Below are 16763 nucleotides of genomic sequence, written 5' to 3' on the forward strand. Positions count from 1 at the left end.
AGGAAATGGCTGATGAAATTCAACGTGGGCAAGTGCGAGGTCTTGCAATTTGGAAAAAAGAATAGAGGCATGGACTATTTTCTAAACGGTGACAAAATTCATAATGCTGAAGTGCAAAGGGACTTGGGAGTCCTAGTCCAGGATTCTCTAAAGGTAAACTTGCAGGTTGAGTCCGTAATTAAGAAATCAAATGCAATGTTGTCATTCATCTCAAGAGGCTTGGAATATAAAAGCAGGGATGTACTTCTGAAGCTTTATAAAGCATTAGTTAGGCCCCATTTAGAATACTGTGAGCAATTTTGGGCCCCACACCTCAGGAAGGACATACTGGCACTGGAGGGGGTCCAGCGGAGATTCACACGGATGATCCCAGGAATGGTAGGCCTAACATACGATGAACGTCTGAGGATCCTGGGATTATATTCATTGGAGTTTAGGAGGTTGAGGGGAGATCTAATAGAAACTTACAAGATAATGAATGGCTTAGATAGGCTGGATGTAGGGAAGTTGTTTCCATTAGCAGGGGAGACTAGGACCCGGGGGCACAGCCTTAGAATAAAAGGGAGTCACTTTAGAACAGAGATGGGGAGAAATTTCTTCAGCCAGAGAGTGGTGGGTCTGTGGAATTCATTGCCACAGAGGGCGGTGGAGGCCGGGACGTTGAGTGTCTTTAAGACAGAAGTTAATAAATTCTTGATTTCTCGAGGAATTAAGGGCTATGGAGAGAGAGCAGGTAAATGGAGTTGAAATCAGCCATGATTGAATGGTGGAGTGGACTCGATGGGCCGAATGGCCTTACTTCCGCTCCTATGTCTTATGGTCCTCAAATGGCAATACTTTGGAAACTGGATTAAACCCGTTGCACAATTTATTAGCTACAGTTGAGTGTAACGCAGCTTTTGATTGCCCGAAGACCTGAAGATAAGTTTAATTACTATTAACTCCCTTATAACTCACCACTTGAACTACCTGTTTTCACCCAACTCCAAAGAACTCTCGTCCGGCAAAGTAGCACACACAATGCAGACAAGCACGTGGCTTCCCTGTTTATAGGCCTCAAATTCCACATTTATTGTCCAATTCTTAAATACCCTTGAGAAAGTGATGTGAGCCACCTTCTTGAACTGTTGCTGTCAACATGGTTTGGCTCCTTCCAAAGGGAGTTCAGGATTCTGACCAAGTGAGAGTGTAGACATTTTCCAAGTTAGGATTGTGGAACTTGCAGGTGGCAATGTTCCAATGCGTCTGCTGCCTCTGTCCTAGCTGGTGGAGGTCACAGGTTTGAAAGGTGCTGTCAAAGGAGCTTTGGCAAGCTGCTGTTGTGCACCTGGTTAGATGGTACACACTGCTGCCACTGTGCACCAGTGGTAAAAGGAGTGAATGTTGAAGATGATGGAAGTGTGGAATACACCAGTGGCATACCAGAACTTCAAGAGTTAGGGGGCAGAGGTGAGTGAAGTGGCTATCACCAAGGAGAATGTGCTGGGGAAACTGGAAGGTCTGAAGGTGAATAAACACCCTGACCAGATAAACAATGCCCCAGGTTTCTGAAGGACATAGCTGAGGAGATTGTGGAGGCATTGGTGGTGATCTTTCAGGAATCATTAGGCAGAGAGGGTCCCAGAGGATTGGAAAATGGCTAATGTAACACCGCTGTTTAAGGGAGGGAGGGAGAAGATAGGAAATTATAGGCCAGTTAGCCTGACTTTTCTTTTGAAAATATTTTATTACGGCATATATAATAGCAGCATTGTGGCGCAGTGGTTAACATTGCTGCCTCACGGCGCCGACGTCCCAGGTTCGATCCCGGCTCTGGGTCATTGTCCATGTAGAGTTTGCACATTCTCCCCGTGTGGGTTTCGCCCCCACAACCCAAAGAGGTGTAGGGTAGGTGGATTGGCCACGCTAAATTGCCCCTTACTTGGAAAAAATTAATTGGGCACTCTAAATTTATAAAACAAAATTAAGGTATATAAAATTTTTACAATTCAAGAACAACAAAACAAATAACACGTACCGAACCAACAACCAAACCCACATACACGGTTCCCAATTCCCCTTTCCCACTAACTATTTCCCACAGCAACTACCCCCCCCCTCGCCCTTATCTGCTGACAGCTTAATTTTCCCCCAAAGAAGTTGATAAACGGCTGCCACCTCCGGGCGAACCCTAGCATCAATACTCTCAGGGCGAAACTATCCCGTATCCCTGGGGCAGTAGGTGCGGATAGATCGAGGCCTGCCTCCGCCCAAAGTCCCTCGCTTGCAGGTACCAGAACCCATTTCTACTGCGTAGCTGAAACTCCTCCTCCAAAACCTCCAAGCACGGAAAGCTGCCGTCAATAAACAGGTCCCCAAACTGTTCGATCCCAGCTCGCTGACACCTCCAGAACCCCCCCCGGTGCAAACCAGTGGTTGCTACAAATACGTGTCCATACCAATGCCCCATCCATTCCCATGTGCTTCCACCACTGTCCCCACACCCTCAAGGCTGCCACTACCACCAGGCTTGTGGAGTACTGAGCCGGCGAGAACGGCAGAGGTGCCGTTAACAGTGCTCCGACATGAGACCACCTCCACCTGCTCCCACACCAACCCCTCCCCCACTACCCACTTCCTGAAATTCGGTAGGGCCAGCCCCCCCTAAAGTCTATTATTATTATTAAGGATGAAATTGCAGGATACTTAGGTAAAATAGGATTGAGTCAGCAAGGATCCATCAAAGGAAGGTCATGCCTGACACATCTGTTATAGAGTTCTTTGAAGAAGTAAAGAGGAAGTTAGACAAAGGAGAACCAGTGGACATGAACTATTTGAATTTCCAGAAGGCCTTTGACAAGGTGTCGTACAAGGAGGCTACTAAATAAGATAAGAGCCCATAATGTTAGGGGCAAGATAATGGCATGGATCGAGGATTAGCTGACTGGTAGGAGGGAGAGATTGGGGATAAAAGGGTCCTTTTCAGGATGGTAGTCGGTGACTAGAAGTGTTCCGCAGGGGTCAATGTTGGGACCACAGCTATTCACAATATATGTTAATGAGCTGGAAGAAGGAACTTAGGGCACAGGTTGTGTTGAGGAAGAAGAGAGGCTGCAGAAGGACCTGGGCAGGTTAAGAGAGTGGGCAAAGAAGTGGCAGATGCAATACAATGTGGAAAAGTGTGAGGTTATGCACTTTGGTAGGAAGAATAGAGGCATAGATTATTTTCTAAATGGGAAAAGGTGTCAGAAATCAGAAGCACCAGGGACTTAGGAGTCCTAGTTCAGGATTCATGCAGGTTCAGTTTATCATAAATTATCACAGAATTTACAGTGTAGAAGGCAGTTAGGAAGGCAAAGACAATGTTAGCATTCATGAGGGCTAGAATACAAGAGCAGGGATGTACTGTCGGGGTTGTTCAAGGGTCTGGTCAGACCCCCATTTGGAATCTTGTGAGCAGTTTTGGGCCCCATATCTAAGGAAGAACGTGCTGGCCTTGGAGGGGTTCCAGAGGAGATTCACAAAAATGATCCCCGGAATGAAAGACTTGCTATACGAGGAGCGGTTGAGGACTCTGGGTCTGTATTCAATAGAGTTTAGAAGGATGAGAGGGATCTCATTGAAACTTACAGAATACTGAGAGGCCTAGATAGAGTGAACATGGAGAAGATGTTTTCAGTAGTAGGGGAAACTAGAACCCGGGGGCACAGCCTAGACTGAAGGGACAATCCTTCAGAAACAGAGATGAGGAGGAATTTCTTCAGTCAGGAGGCTGGTGAATCTGTGGAACTCCTTGCAGCAGAAGGTTATGGAGGCCAAGTCATTGAATGTCTTTATGACAGGTATAGATAAATTCTTGATTAATAAGGGGATCAGGGATTATGGGGAGAAAGCAGGAAAATGGGCATGAGAAACACATCAGCCATGATTGATTAGAGGAGCAAACTGAGATGGGCTGAATGGCCTAATTCTGCTCCGATGTCTTATCCACAAATTTAGTCCTTTATAGACTGGCACCAGAAAGCGACCATGAAAATAGCTGGATTCATTAACATCTCTCCTTCAAGAAAGGAAACCTGCAACCTCTGTCCTACTGCAACTGCTGTTGATTATAAAGCGGTTGACTGCTAATTCCCTTCAGGCAACTAGTGATGGGCAACAAATTATCTAGATAAATTAAAAGAAAATTGCTGGCATCGACAACTGGCCAAATGGCCAGTTTCTTTGTTGTATACTTACAATATTATGATGGCCATCACAAAGAATCAACCTTTTCTCAAACTACATTAGGACACAAGACCGCTGATTGAGGTTTGGCAAACAAAGATTTTCGTACAAGCCCACAAGTTATTTAATTCATGGAACTCAGATGATTATTATTCTTCCTCCTGCAGAAGTTGATTTAGTTTGGTGGTGGGGGGGAATAAAAAGTATTTGAATGGGAGAAATTACTGCCTGCAATTCACAACTTCAACTATCTGCAGACAATAGGAACATATTTCATCTGACTTAATTCTTGAAGAATCCTTGCTCTTTCTGCATTGATGTTATAAAATTGATATACAATAATAAGGTGCATAAAGCCCAATCATATTCCAAGTTTTAATAAAAAAAACTACACTTTTGCTGAAAGTCAGTTCATACACAGATTACACAATACAATTTTTCTTGAAACTATGCAACCATTCAATAAATAGAACAGTACATCAAAAATAAAGCAGAAAAGACCAGCATTGAGATTTAGTTTTACCCTCCGAGGGTAACAAAGCTTTTAATATAGTGTTAGATGGTAAAAGAGGAAACAGAAGTCAGAACAGGAACTTAAGAAAATGAAATTTCAACGATTGATTCCACCAGTATAAACAAAGCTTCAAAGCATTATATTTACTATGATGGCAAAAATGATGCATATTTATTAACCCTATTCCATCATACTGCTTAAGGTTTCTTACATTTGCATTTTGCCCATCAGTTTCTAAATTAAGGATGTCACTGCTCATGTACCTCGTGTGTATACCGTGCATTACCTATTCTTGCCCAAATGCATCAGCATTTCAGGTTTCCAAGGATACCAGAGTGCTTGGAATTTGTGCAACGTCTGCATGCAAATTAAATCAATTCAGTGGTACAAATGGTCTATGAATTCTGCCTATATAAACATGTTTCAGGCAGCTATAATGTGATTTCTGAAGCACACCGAATTCCGAAGCATTTCAGTTCCACGTGCTACTCCACCATTGAACGAGCTGAAGGCGACTCAGAAGAGGCAGTGCAGCTGAATGTGAACAGATGTCCACATAAGAATGTTTTCCGCATCCCAGGCCATGCTCAATTCAGTTTCTCAACTGAAACATATGAGCTACACTTATTTTCCAAATGCATCTGGGGGTCAATAAACATAAAACTTTATCTGGATTAATGCTGTCCATCACATTACCCTTTTAGAATAGAGATGGCTCTAACTTGTCCATCATAGATTTAATCCAGCTTGTTCCATTTATCAGTTTTGTGGTGGCAATAATATATTCTGTACCTCCTTCTTCCATCTGGGATAAGAATCTAAGTGCTGCAATTTCAGCATAGGTCACACCTCCAAGAAAGAACACTAGAGTGACTCGGTTCTCTCCCTGTTGGCCTAGAGATCAGGAAAGAAAAAGACAGATTTTATAATCCCCGTCTCAAAAATACACATTTAACTCTTCATTAGCCTCTTAGTCTGGTCTTCCAAACACATTTTAGTTGATGATTTTCCACTTTATTTCACCCCCCAGGAACCATTTAAAACAATGGAAAATGCAATACCCATGGAGCAAAACCACATGGTGTAATGATATGTATAATGTCAGTATAGTAAAGGGTTCACATCTGAAACAGTGTGTAAATGAAACACTAGAGGGCGTCACTAATTCACTGTATATAAGACAGCATCTCTAGGAATTCTGAGAGAAGCTGAAGAGAACATGAAGAGGGCAGAATGAGAATGGAATGTAGAAATATAGCACAAGGTCAAGTCATAGTGTAGTTTAATAGTTAGATAGAATATTGTACTACAGATTCAGAATTATTAGTTTATCTGTAACTCATGTAGAGTGTGCGAACTTCATTTTAGTTCAGTAGTGTAAAATAAATGAGTTTTGATTCAAACTTCTTATTTGTATATTCTTTGCCAACACTGCATATCTGCCTGTCTTGGAGGAAAATGCAAGAAATATAAAGTTGCCATTAGTGATAATACAACACATGGCAGAATGCGATTTGTGAAATTCTTCCCTTTGTATACTTAGAGAACACACTTGGCAAGAAAACAGTGAACACTGATGCAACAATCTTGGAATTTATTTCTGAAACCATGGTTTACATGCTTTGGGAAGACACAGGGAAGCATAAAAGGGGCATGATGGCCATTTTGACTTTGCTAGATGGTAGATTCAGCATGTTACATAGATACATAGAAGACAGGAGCAAGAGGAGGAGGAGGCCTTTTGCCCTTCGAGCCTGCTCCAACATTTATCACGATCATGGTTGTTCATCCAACTAAATAGCCTAATCCTGCTTTCTCTCCATAACCTTTGATCCATTCGCCCCAAGTTCTATATCTAGGCACCTCTTGAATATATTCAATGTTTTAGCATCAACTACTTCCTGTGGTAATGAATACACAGGCTCACCACTCTTTGGGTGAAGAAATGTCTCCTCATCTCTGTCTGAAATGGTTTACCCTGAATCCTCAGATTGTGACCCCTGGATCTGGGCACACCCACCATCGGGAATATCTTCCCTGCATCTACCCTGTCTAGTGCGGTTAGAATTTTATAAGTCTCTATGAATCCTCCTCATTCTTCTGAACTCCAGCGAGAACAATCCTAACCTAGTGAATCTCTCCTCATATGACAGTCCCGCCATCCCTGGAATCGGTCTGGTAAACCTTTGCTGCACACCCTCGAGAGCAAGAACATCCTTCCTCAGAAAAGGAGACTAAAATTGCACACAATATTCTAGGTGTAGCCTCACCAAGGCCTTGTATAATTGCAACAACACATCATGCAAGAGCCTTCAAAATAAAAATTGACTGAGTAGTCCTGAAACGTAAAAATAAGGAGGAGGTTTCTGTTTCTTACAATGTGATTATAGATTAGTACAATAAATCCATTTCGAGCCCATTTTCAGGCAGCTGCAGCTCCAGGGAATCTTACTGTTTCTGCAGCAGTATCGACCAATACATGCAACTATCCAGACCTGTTGTTTGTCAGTGTGAATGAGAAACTGCTTTGCTGTAATGCTGAAGTTTCAGTACACATACATCCTTAACAGGATATCAATCACAGTTCTGTCAAACTATTTCTATATTTCTCTTCCTTATCCAAACCTATGTAACCTCTAGACTTGACTATTCCAATGCACTCCTGATGGCCTATCATCTTCTACTCTCCATACATTTGAATGCTTTGATCGCTACATCTTTACTACCTCCATGTACTGGTCATCCATCACAGCCCTGTTTGTTAGCATAATTTGGTTGAGCAACATCTCAATTTTCAAACCCTTGTTGACAAGTTCCTCCATGGCCTCACTGCACCCCATCTCTAATGTCCTGCAGCCCTCTGAAATTCCTGCAATTGTCCATCGCTGATTTTATCTGCTCTACAATTGGTCATGCCTTCAGCTGTCAAATGCCTAAGCTCTAAAATCTGTCTCTTTGGCTAAGCTTTTGGTCATCAGTCCTAAGACATGCTCATCTGGCTCAGTGTCAAATTTTGTTTGATGAAGCTCAAGTGCCTTGGGGACACACTTACCATGTTAAAGGAACTATATAAATACAAGTTGTTGCAGCTTACGTTTTTTGTGCAATCCAGAAGGTAGTTGCTGTCTTTCTTCAAAATGAGGTCCCGGCAGCATCTTCAGTACCTCCTCTATGCTTCGCCATCCAGGACGAGCCAGCAACTGTGTTAACCGCACACTCAGAGGGGCATAACCACTGTACACGTAAGAGATATCATTGGGATTCTGTAATCGGAAAACAAAATTACATAAAATCCTTAAAGACCATTTTAAAGGATTTTAAAAACTGCATGCAGCATTTAAGTTCAGACATAAAAACATTAGACATTGTACTGCGAGACCGTTTTCAAATTAATCATTTTGGTACATTAAATGATTGAAATTGAACACAAGGATAAGAAGTTTGATCAATAAGTTAGCCAACAGGGAAAAAGGAAAAGACTTGTGAGAGCGTGTTTGATACCTCTTGGATTGCCAGTTAAAACTAATGCACCCCTGTTCAAGTGGCCAGTTCAAGTCTATCAACCTGTGGTGCAACAGTCAAAAATAAATAAATAAGGCGAGAGAAATGGTTTATAAAAATAAACCCCACATATGTCAGACACCTCAATGCCCATTAAACATTTGAAGGCTTTCTTGAATTTTAGGTCATGTGATGATTAAATTACTGGAGTAATAGCTACCATCACTTGCTCCCAGACTGAGTATTACATAAGCCATCCATCCATTGACAACACTAGAGGACTTTATATCAGTCATTCACATGAAAGTCATACCATGTGCTACTTTCATTAAGTGAGTTCAAGCCATTCCATTGATGTCTGGAGTAAAAGGATTGGCAGAGACAAACCAATGGAAAGAGGCATTATAGCTCACCTCACATCTATCACTACAGGGGAGTATGTAGAAAATCTACAGTAAAAATTCATTTAGCAAGAATTTGCTTATTTGGTAATGAAGATCACTTTGTTAATAATGAAACAAGAAGCTGTTGACTGTTTCACATGACAGAACTTTATTGTACCCAGTAAAAAAAAAAGAGGAAATGTCCCTAGTTCAATAACAATCTCTTAACTTTTTCTGTGAATGGATTCATTTTCTTGTTGCATCAAAAATTCTCAATTTATCTTTTCCCTGCTCTCTCGCAAGGCAGATTTGCCAGCGAATGGAACTAACCAACTTGATTTTGATTCATCTGATCGACTCATTCCAGATAATGAGAATGCACTATAAAAAAACAGGACTCGGTCTCCATCAGATTTAGAAAATGGTTAGTTTGAATTTATTCAAAGACTTAAAGAGCTTAGCATTAAAATTCTCATTTTAAAATCTACTTTGTTGAATTGACATTGGTTATTCACATCAAAAGGTCTGAACTAACCAACCTGTTCATTGATGTCGTCCATCCAAAGGCGCAGAGTTTTTCTTATAGTTGGATAATTATTCCTGGTGCTAGTCTGAGGTTTCAATAACCCAGCCTTTTCTAGGTTATTCAAGGTTAAAATGTGTTCATAACCATATGTCTGAAATATATAATAAAAGTCATGCACAGAAGAAGCAGAAAAAATCAAGTCTCTTTGTTTAAATTATGACCTCAAATCCCTAAAAAAAGCTTATATCCGAAAATAGTATTTGATACTCATCAAATTATGTGCTATAGACAATTAACAAGAACTTATGTAACTATTCCTAAATGTTTTCATAGTATTTACAGTGCAGAAGGAGGCCATTCGGCCCATCGAGTCTTGGAAAGAGCACCCTACTTAAGCCCACACCTCCACCCTATCCCTGTAACCCAGTAACCCCACCTAACCTTTTATGGACACCAAGAGCAATTCAGCATGGCCAATCCACCTATCCTGCACATCTTTGGACTGTGGGAGGAAACCGTAGCACCCGGAGGAAATCTACACACACGGGAGGAACATGCAGACGCCACACAGACAGTGACCCAAGCCGGGAATCAGTTAATAAAATAAATTAATTCCTCAATCGTGACTGTGACACTGGTGGAAAAGATTTGCACTCAGTAATGGCTATGAGATTGGTGTAGAAATGAGTGTGGTCTGCTGGGGTGCATGGAAATTTCAGTGCAGCCTTTTAAAAGTCAGTTCTGGCTGAACAATGCAGCCACATAATGATAGAACGGATTAATGAAGAGATAGGACGTGGATCACTCACTGGACACGCAGATATTGTAACTCTATGTCCCAGTCTTTTTCTTATGCTTTTCAACATCTGCAGGAGGTACCAGTGCTTTGATTCAGTATCTTGCAGTATGACGAACTAGCTCACTTAAATCGGAATTACTAACAAGCACAACCTTAAAAACACTTCCTCCAATTCAACAGACTAATATTGCCACAATTCTAACTCTCACTCGAGTTCTCCTGTACTACTTGGCATATTCATTCAAATGTTAGTCTTCCTCCCATTTACACAACTTTCTTGGAGGGGAAATCAGAGCACAATCCCCAAAACAGACAGGCTACTAGAGGGGGTCATCACCAATATAAAACAATCATCACTATCATAAAATGCCAGGAAGCTTATGGATATCATTCTCTTGCCACAAGAGATGGGGAAGTCACCTTGTGAATGCATGACTGTACTACAGCTTGGTTCATTTAACTAAGATTGGCCATAAATACACGATTGAGCCCGTTCCATTCAAGTCGACTGCGGCGATTAACTTCATAGCCAGAGAGAGCAGTATAGGGAAATACATTTGGCTGCAAGTGCTTTTTTGGTGGAGTGCGTTCATTCACATTTCCTCAGTTAGATCCTCATTTTGACTTGTAGACACTCTACTGTGCTAGTCTGGGGTGAGAAAGAAAGGAGGCAATATGTGTACTCCATCCTTTTCAAATAGAACATAGAACATTACAGCGCAGTACAGGCCCTTCGGCCCTCGATGTTGCGCCAACCTGTGAAACCACTCTAAAGCCCATTTACACTATTCACTTATCATCCATATGTCTATCCAATGACCATTTGAATACCCTTAGTGTTGGCGAGTCCACTACTGTTGCAGGCAGGGCATTCCACACCCTTACTACTCTCTGAGTAAAGAACCTACCTCTGACATCTGTCTTACATCTATCTCCCCTCAATTTACAGCTATGTCCCCTCGTGCTAGACATCACCATCCGAGGAAAAAGGCTCTCACTGTCCACCCTATCCAATCCTCTGATCATCTTGTATGCCTCAATTAAGTCACCTCTTAACCTTCTTCTCTCTAACGAAAACAGCCTCAAGTCCCTCAGCCTTTCCTCAGAAGATCTTCCCTCCATACCAGGCAACATTCTGGTAGATCTCCTCTGCACCCTTTCCAATGCTTCCACATCCTTCCTATAATGCGGTGACCAGAATTGCACACAATACTCCAAATGCGGCTGCACCAGAGTTTTGTACAGCTGCAACATGACCTCATGGCTCCAAAACTCAATCCCTCTACCAATAAAAGCTAAATACTCACTATTCTCTGCTCCATCTGGTGCTGCTCCATGACAATGCTATAGAAGGTATGTTCATACAGAATGGGAACCTCTTCTCCAGGAGACACATCTGAAGGTGGCAGATCAGGTTAGGCTGAGAAAGGGATGGGTAGGGCAGGTCTTTCATTCAGGGCTGGATGCGAAGAACAGAGGGGTTGCAATACTGGTGGGGAAGCAGGCGTCTTTCGAGGCACTGAATATTGTAGTGGATAATGGAGGTCGATGTGATGGTGAGTGGTAGGTTGCAGGGGGTGCAGGTGGTACTGGTGAACGTATATGCCCCGAATAGGGATGTTGCCGGATTTATGAAACGCATGCTGGGTCGGATTCCGGATCTGGAGGTAGGAAGCTTGATAATGGGTACTCCCGGATAGATTTTTTCATTTTGAGTAGGGCACTAATCCCGAAAGTGGAGGGAACGGAATATTCGGCCATAGCCATCTCGGACCACGCCCCGCATTGGGTGGAGCTGGAGTTGGGGGAGGAGAGGGACCGGCGCCCGCTGTGGCGCCTCGATGTGGGACTGTTGGCGGATGAGGGGGTGTGCGGGCGGGTGCGGGGGTGTATTGAAAGATATTTGGAGGCCAACGACAACGGGGAGGTGCAGGTGGGGGTAGTCTGGGAAGCGTTGAAGGCAGTGGTCAGGGGAGAGCTAATCTCCATTAGGGCCCACCGGGAGAAGAGAGGGGAGCGAGGGGGAGAGGTTGGTGGGGGAGATTTTAAGGGTAGACAGGAGGTATGCAGAGGCCCCCCGAGGAGGGGGAGGGGCTACTTAGGGAGCGACGGAACCTCCAGACGGAATTCGACCTGTTGACCACAGGGAAAGCAGAGGCACAGTGGAGGAAAGCGGAGGGAGCGACGTAGGAGTATGGGGAGAAGGCGAGTCGGATGCTGGCACATCAGCTTCGTAAGAGGGAGGCAGCGAGGGAGATTGGTGGAGTTAAGGATAGAGGGGGGAATACGGTGTGGAGTGCGGTGAGAATAAACAAGGTATTTAGGGACTTCTATGGGGATCTGTACAGGTCTGAGCCCCCAGCGGGGGAGGAGGGGATGCGACGATTCCTAGATCAGCTGAGGTTCCCGAGGGTGGAGGAGGAGGAGGTGGCTGGTTTGTGGGTGCCGATTGGGCTGGAGGAGCTGGTTAAAGGATTGGGGAGCATGCAGGCGGGGAAGGCCCCAGGGCCAGATGGGTTCCCGGTTGAATTCTACAGGAAATACGTGGACCTGCTGGGCCCGTTGCCAGTGAGGACTTTTAATAAGGCGAGGGAGGGGAGGGACCTTGCCCCCGACAATGTCCAGGGCGCTGATTTCTTTGATCTTGAAGCGGGACAAGGATCCATTGCAATGTGGGTCGTATAGACCGATCTCGCTCCTCAATGTTGACGCTAAGTTGCTGGCGAAGGTGCTGGCTACGAGAATTGAGGACGGTGTCCCGGGGGTGATTCATGAGGACCAGACGGGATTTGTGAAGGGTAGGCAGCTAAACACAAATTTGCGGAGGCTCCTCAATGTGATTATGATGCCCTCGGTGGAGGGGGAAGCGGAGGTAGTGGCAGCTATGGACACGGAGAAGGCCTTTGATCGGGTGGAGTGGGAGTATCTTTGGGAAGTGTTGCGGAGATTTGGGTTCGGGGAGGGGTTCATCAGTTGGGTCAGGCTGCTATATAGAGCTCCGGTGGCGAGTGTGGCTACGAACCGCCGGAGGTCGGAGTACTTTCGGCTGTACCTTGTTGTTTGCACTGGCAATTGAGCCGCTGGCCATGGCACTGAGGGAGTCCAGGAAATGGAGGGGACTGGTCGGGGGGGGGGGGGGGGGGGGGGGGGGGGGAGAAGAGGATCACCGGGTGTCGTTGTATGCCGACGACCTGTTGTTGTATGTGGCGGATCCAGTGGAGGGGATGGCGGAGGTCATGCGGATCCTTAGGGAGTTTGGGGACTTTTCGGGGTATAAACCCAACGTAGGGAAGAGTGAGCTCTTTGTGGTGCATTCAGGGGACCAGGGAAGGGGGATAGACGAGCTACCGCTGAAGAGGGCGGAAAGGAGCTTTCGGTACCTAGGGATCCAAGTAGCTAGGAGTTGGGGGGCCCTGCATAAACTTAATTTGACGCAGATGGAGGAGGATTTTGAAAGATGGGATATGCTGCCACTCTCACTAGCGGGTAGGGTGCAGTCGGTCAAAATGACGGTCCTCCCGAGGTTTCTCTGTGTGTTCCAGTGCCTTCCCATTATGATCTCAAAGGCCTTTTTCAAACGAGTAAGCAGGAGCATCATGGGATTTGTGAGGCGAATAAGACCCCGAGAGTGAAGAGAGTGTTTCTGGAGCGTAGCAGGGACAGGGGGGGGGGCTGCCGCTGCCGAATTTGTGTGGCTATTATTGGGCAGCCAATGTGGCGATGATCCGTAAGTGGGTATTGGAGGGGGAGGGGGCGGCGTGGAAGAGGCTAGAGATGGCGTCCTGTGTGGGCATGAGCCTGAGGACACTGGTGACGGCACCACTGCCGCTCACGCCGACAAGGTACACCACGAGTTCGGTGGTGGTGGCAATGCTGAAGATCTGGGGGCAGTGGCGATACAGGGGCGAGGTGGGAGCCTCAGTTTGGTCCCCGATTCGGGAGAATCATCGGTTCGTCCCGGGAAGGATGGATGGGGGGCTTCGGAGCTGGCATCGGGCAGGGATTAGAAGAATGGGGGACCTGTTCATCGATGGGACGTTTGCGAGCCTAGGGGCGCTGGAGGAGAAGTTTGGGCTACCCCCGGGAAACGCTTCCAGGTACATGCAAGTGAGGGTGTTTGTGAGGCGGCAGGTGAGGGAATTCCCGCTGCTTCCGGCACGTGGGATTCAGGACAGGGTGATTTTGGGTGTATGGGTTAGGGAAGGCAAGGTTTTGGCGATTTACCAGGAGTTGAAGGAAGAGGAGGAGGCCTCAAGGGCAAGTGGGAGGAGGAGCTTGAGCTGATGCCCTGAGTAGGGTTAATTCTTCCTCCTCTTGTGCCAGGCTCAGCCTAATACAGTTCAAAGTTACTCACAGAGCGCATATGACAGGGGAGAGGTGGAGTAGGTTCTTTGGGGTGGAGGACAGATGTGGGAGGTGCTCGGAGAGCCCGGCAAATCACGTCCATATGTTCTGGTCGTGCCCGGCGCTGGATGGGTTTTGGAGGGGTTTTGCGAGGACTATGTCCAAGGTGGTAAACGCCCGGGTCAAGCCGAGCTGGGGATTGGCATTATTTGGGGTATCGGACGAGCTGGGAGTGCAGGAGGCGAAAGAGGCCGGTATTCTGGCCTTTACGTCCCTGGTAGCCCGGCGGAGGATTTTGCTACTATGGAAAGATGCAAAGCCCCCGAGTGTGGAAGCTTGGATCAATGACATGGCAGGGTTCATCAAGCTGGAGAGGAAAAAGTTTGCCTTGCGAGGGTCTGTGCAAAGGTTCTTCACGCGGTGGCAACCGTTCCTAGACTATCTCGCGGAGTGTTAGCAGGAGGTCAGCAGCAGCCCAAGGGCGGGGGCGGGGGGGGGTTCCTATTTGTGTTTTTAAATGTTATATGGGGGGTTATTGTATATGGGGGAAATCCAATGTATAATTTCTGATTGTTGTGTTCTTGTTTCTTTCTGTTGGGGGTTGTTTGTTGAAAAATTGTTGAAAAATTTGAATAAATATTTTTTTTAAAAAAAGAATGGGAACCTCTTGCTGAGGGGAGAGGAAAAAGGTGAAAATTCACTTGCGATATGACCCTTCTAGAAGCATGTGGATGTTGAAAAATGATCCTTAATACCTATCCCAGCTAATACTGGCAACATCTGCACAATGTAATTCTCAGACTAAGTTACAATGTTCAATGTGAGTGGAAAGTTAGGTCTTCGGTTTTGTAACTATATATTTAAATGAGGGGATGGAGGGAACTCCGGGAAGAAATTAATAGCATAAAACTAGCAAGACAGACTCTACATAATTTTCCTGCCACAAAATGTCCTTGTCCTTATTACACACTGGAAATGTGCTGAAAGTATCTGGGAAATTCACCTGCACTCTTCCAAATTAACATGTTTACTCTCCTGTCTTAGGCCCATCCTGCTAATACCCGCTTGACAGGATAGTTACGTTCCTTTGCTTCAGTCAACAAAACCCTGAGTTGGCACATTTTTAAATTGCTCGAGTAATCTGGAATCATTTTTCATTTAGAGGAAGGGAAGGCAACATACTGCTTATATATATAATTTTTCCACATCTATAAAGTTTGGGGCAAATTAAAGGCTCTATTTCAGCAAATCACACCGCCAACTCATTTTGCTTTCTAACTCAGTTATTGCAATAAGTTCTTAGTTTGTGGGTCTCACACATCATGTCATCAGAAGGTTACTCAGTATATCTAGCTTGCACAGTATTTTATGAGGGGTTGCATGGACATCGTTACTGATGTGATGAATGCAGGATTTTAGATATATTGGATTATAAACATTTGGCAATTTAAGGATTAAAGTGTGTTTGACTGCAGTAGTCATGTTTTTAAAAAGAATCTGGTTTTTGCAAGACCAAAAAGGGTTTAGGAGCCAGAGGTGAAATTGACCAGAGTAATGTGTTTTCAGCCTGGAGAGTTCATAGGGGCTGTTTAGCACAGGGCTAAATCGCTGGCTTTGAAAGCAGACCAAGGCAGGCCAGCAGCACGGTTCGATTCCTGTAACAGCCTCCCCGAACAGGCGCCGGAATGTGGCGACTAGGGGCTGTTCACAGTCACTTCATTTGAAGCCTACTTGTGACAATAAGCGATTTTCATTTCATTTCATTTGTTTTCAGCTTGGGGAAATGTAATTGCTGGGTAGAGCCACAGTATTCAGACATTTTGAGAAAGCAGAGTTCTGATCTGACTAACCCTTTAGACCACGAGTAGGGTCTTCTGCTCCCAGTAGGATAGATTAAAAAAAAAGTAATAGTATTTAAAGCAGGGTAGACTTGAAGACAAGGGGAAAGCTGAAACAAGCCAGTTGAAACAGAGCCCCTGCAGGCTCTGGCTGAATGCCTTCAAAAAACTAACAGGAGCCAAATTTGTTCTGGGAAGCAAGTATTACTCTGTGCCATTGGGATGCATGGAGAGATGTTTTTTACCTTTCTTGTTTTTTTAAATTGGGAATAGAGATAGAGATATTAATTAAGGGTATGGCATTTACTGTATTGAGTAGTATTGTTTAAGGGGTAATTGCAGGTTACTTTCGGGTGTGTTATTAAAAATAGTTTAATAGTGTGCTAATAATAAAGTTTCGTTTTAAAATATCAAATGCCTATTTCGTTGTGCAATCACTTCTGGAGCGAAGTATTCTTTCCACAAAGTCTTAGAAAATAAAATATTGGGGTTTTGGTTCAGTATCCTGGCCACTGTTGGGGTCTGGTCTGGGATCGTAATACTGAACACTGATACTTCAACTCACCTTAATAATCTGTCATCTATCAATTTATGAACACAGTGATCCAAAAGATTCAGTCAGGACAGAAAGAAAATACTGTTGAATGTGTGC

The 16763-nt window shown here is 44.6% G+C and overlaps 1 protein-coding gene across 1 annotated transcript in view; it reads right to left on the minus strand.

The window, feature by feature from the left end:
* Positions 1-4567: 4567 nt before the first annotated feature.
* Positions 4568-16763, minus strand: part of vps33a (VPS33A core subunit of CORVET and HOPS complexes) — a 41630-nt gene continuing 29434 nt past the window's right edge. Inside the window, exons 11-13 of the mRNA XM_072495364.1 lie at positions 9144-9281; positions 7815-7983; positions 4568-5614 (exon numbers count right to left, since the gene is read on the minus strand). Coding sequence (XP_072351465.1) covers positions 5421-5614; positions 7815-7983; positions 9144-9281 — 501 coding nt within the window. The 3' untranslated portion in view covers positions 4568-5420. The remainder of the gene's footprint in view (positions 5615-7814; positions 7984-9143; positions 9282-16763) is intronic.

This window comes from Scyliorhinus torazame, chromosome 1, assembly GCF_047496885.1.
Source record: "Scyliorhinus torazame isolate Kashiwa2021f chromosome 1, sScyTor2.1, whole genome shotgun sequence".
NCBI classification, from domain to species: Eukaryota; Metazoa; Chordata; class Chondrichthyes; order Carcharhiniformes; family Scyliorhinidae; genus Scyliorhinus; species Scyliorhinus torazame.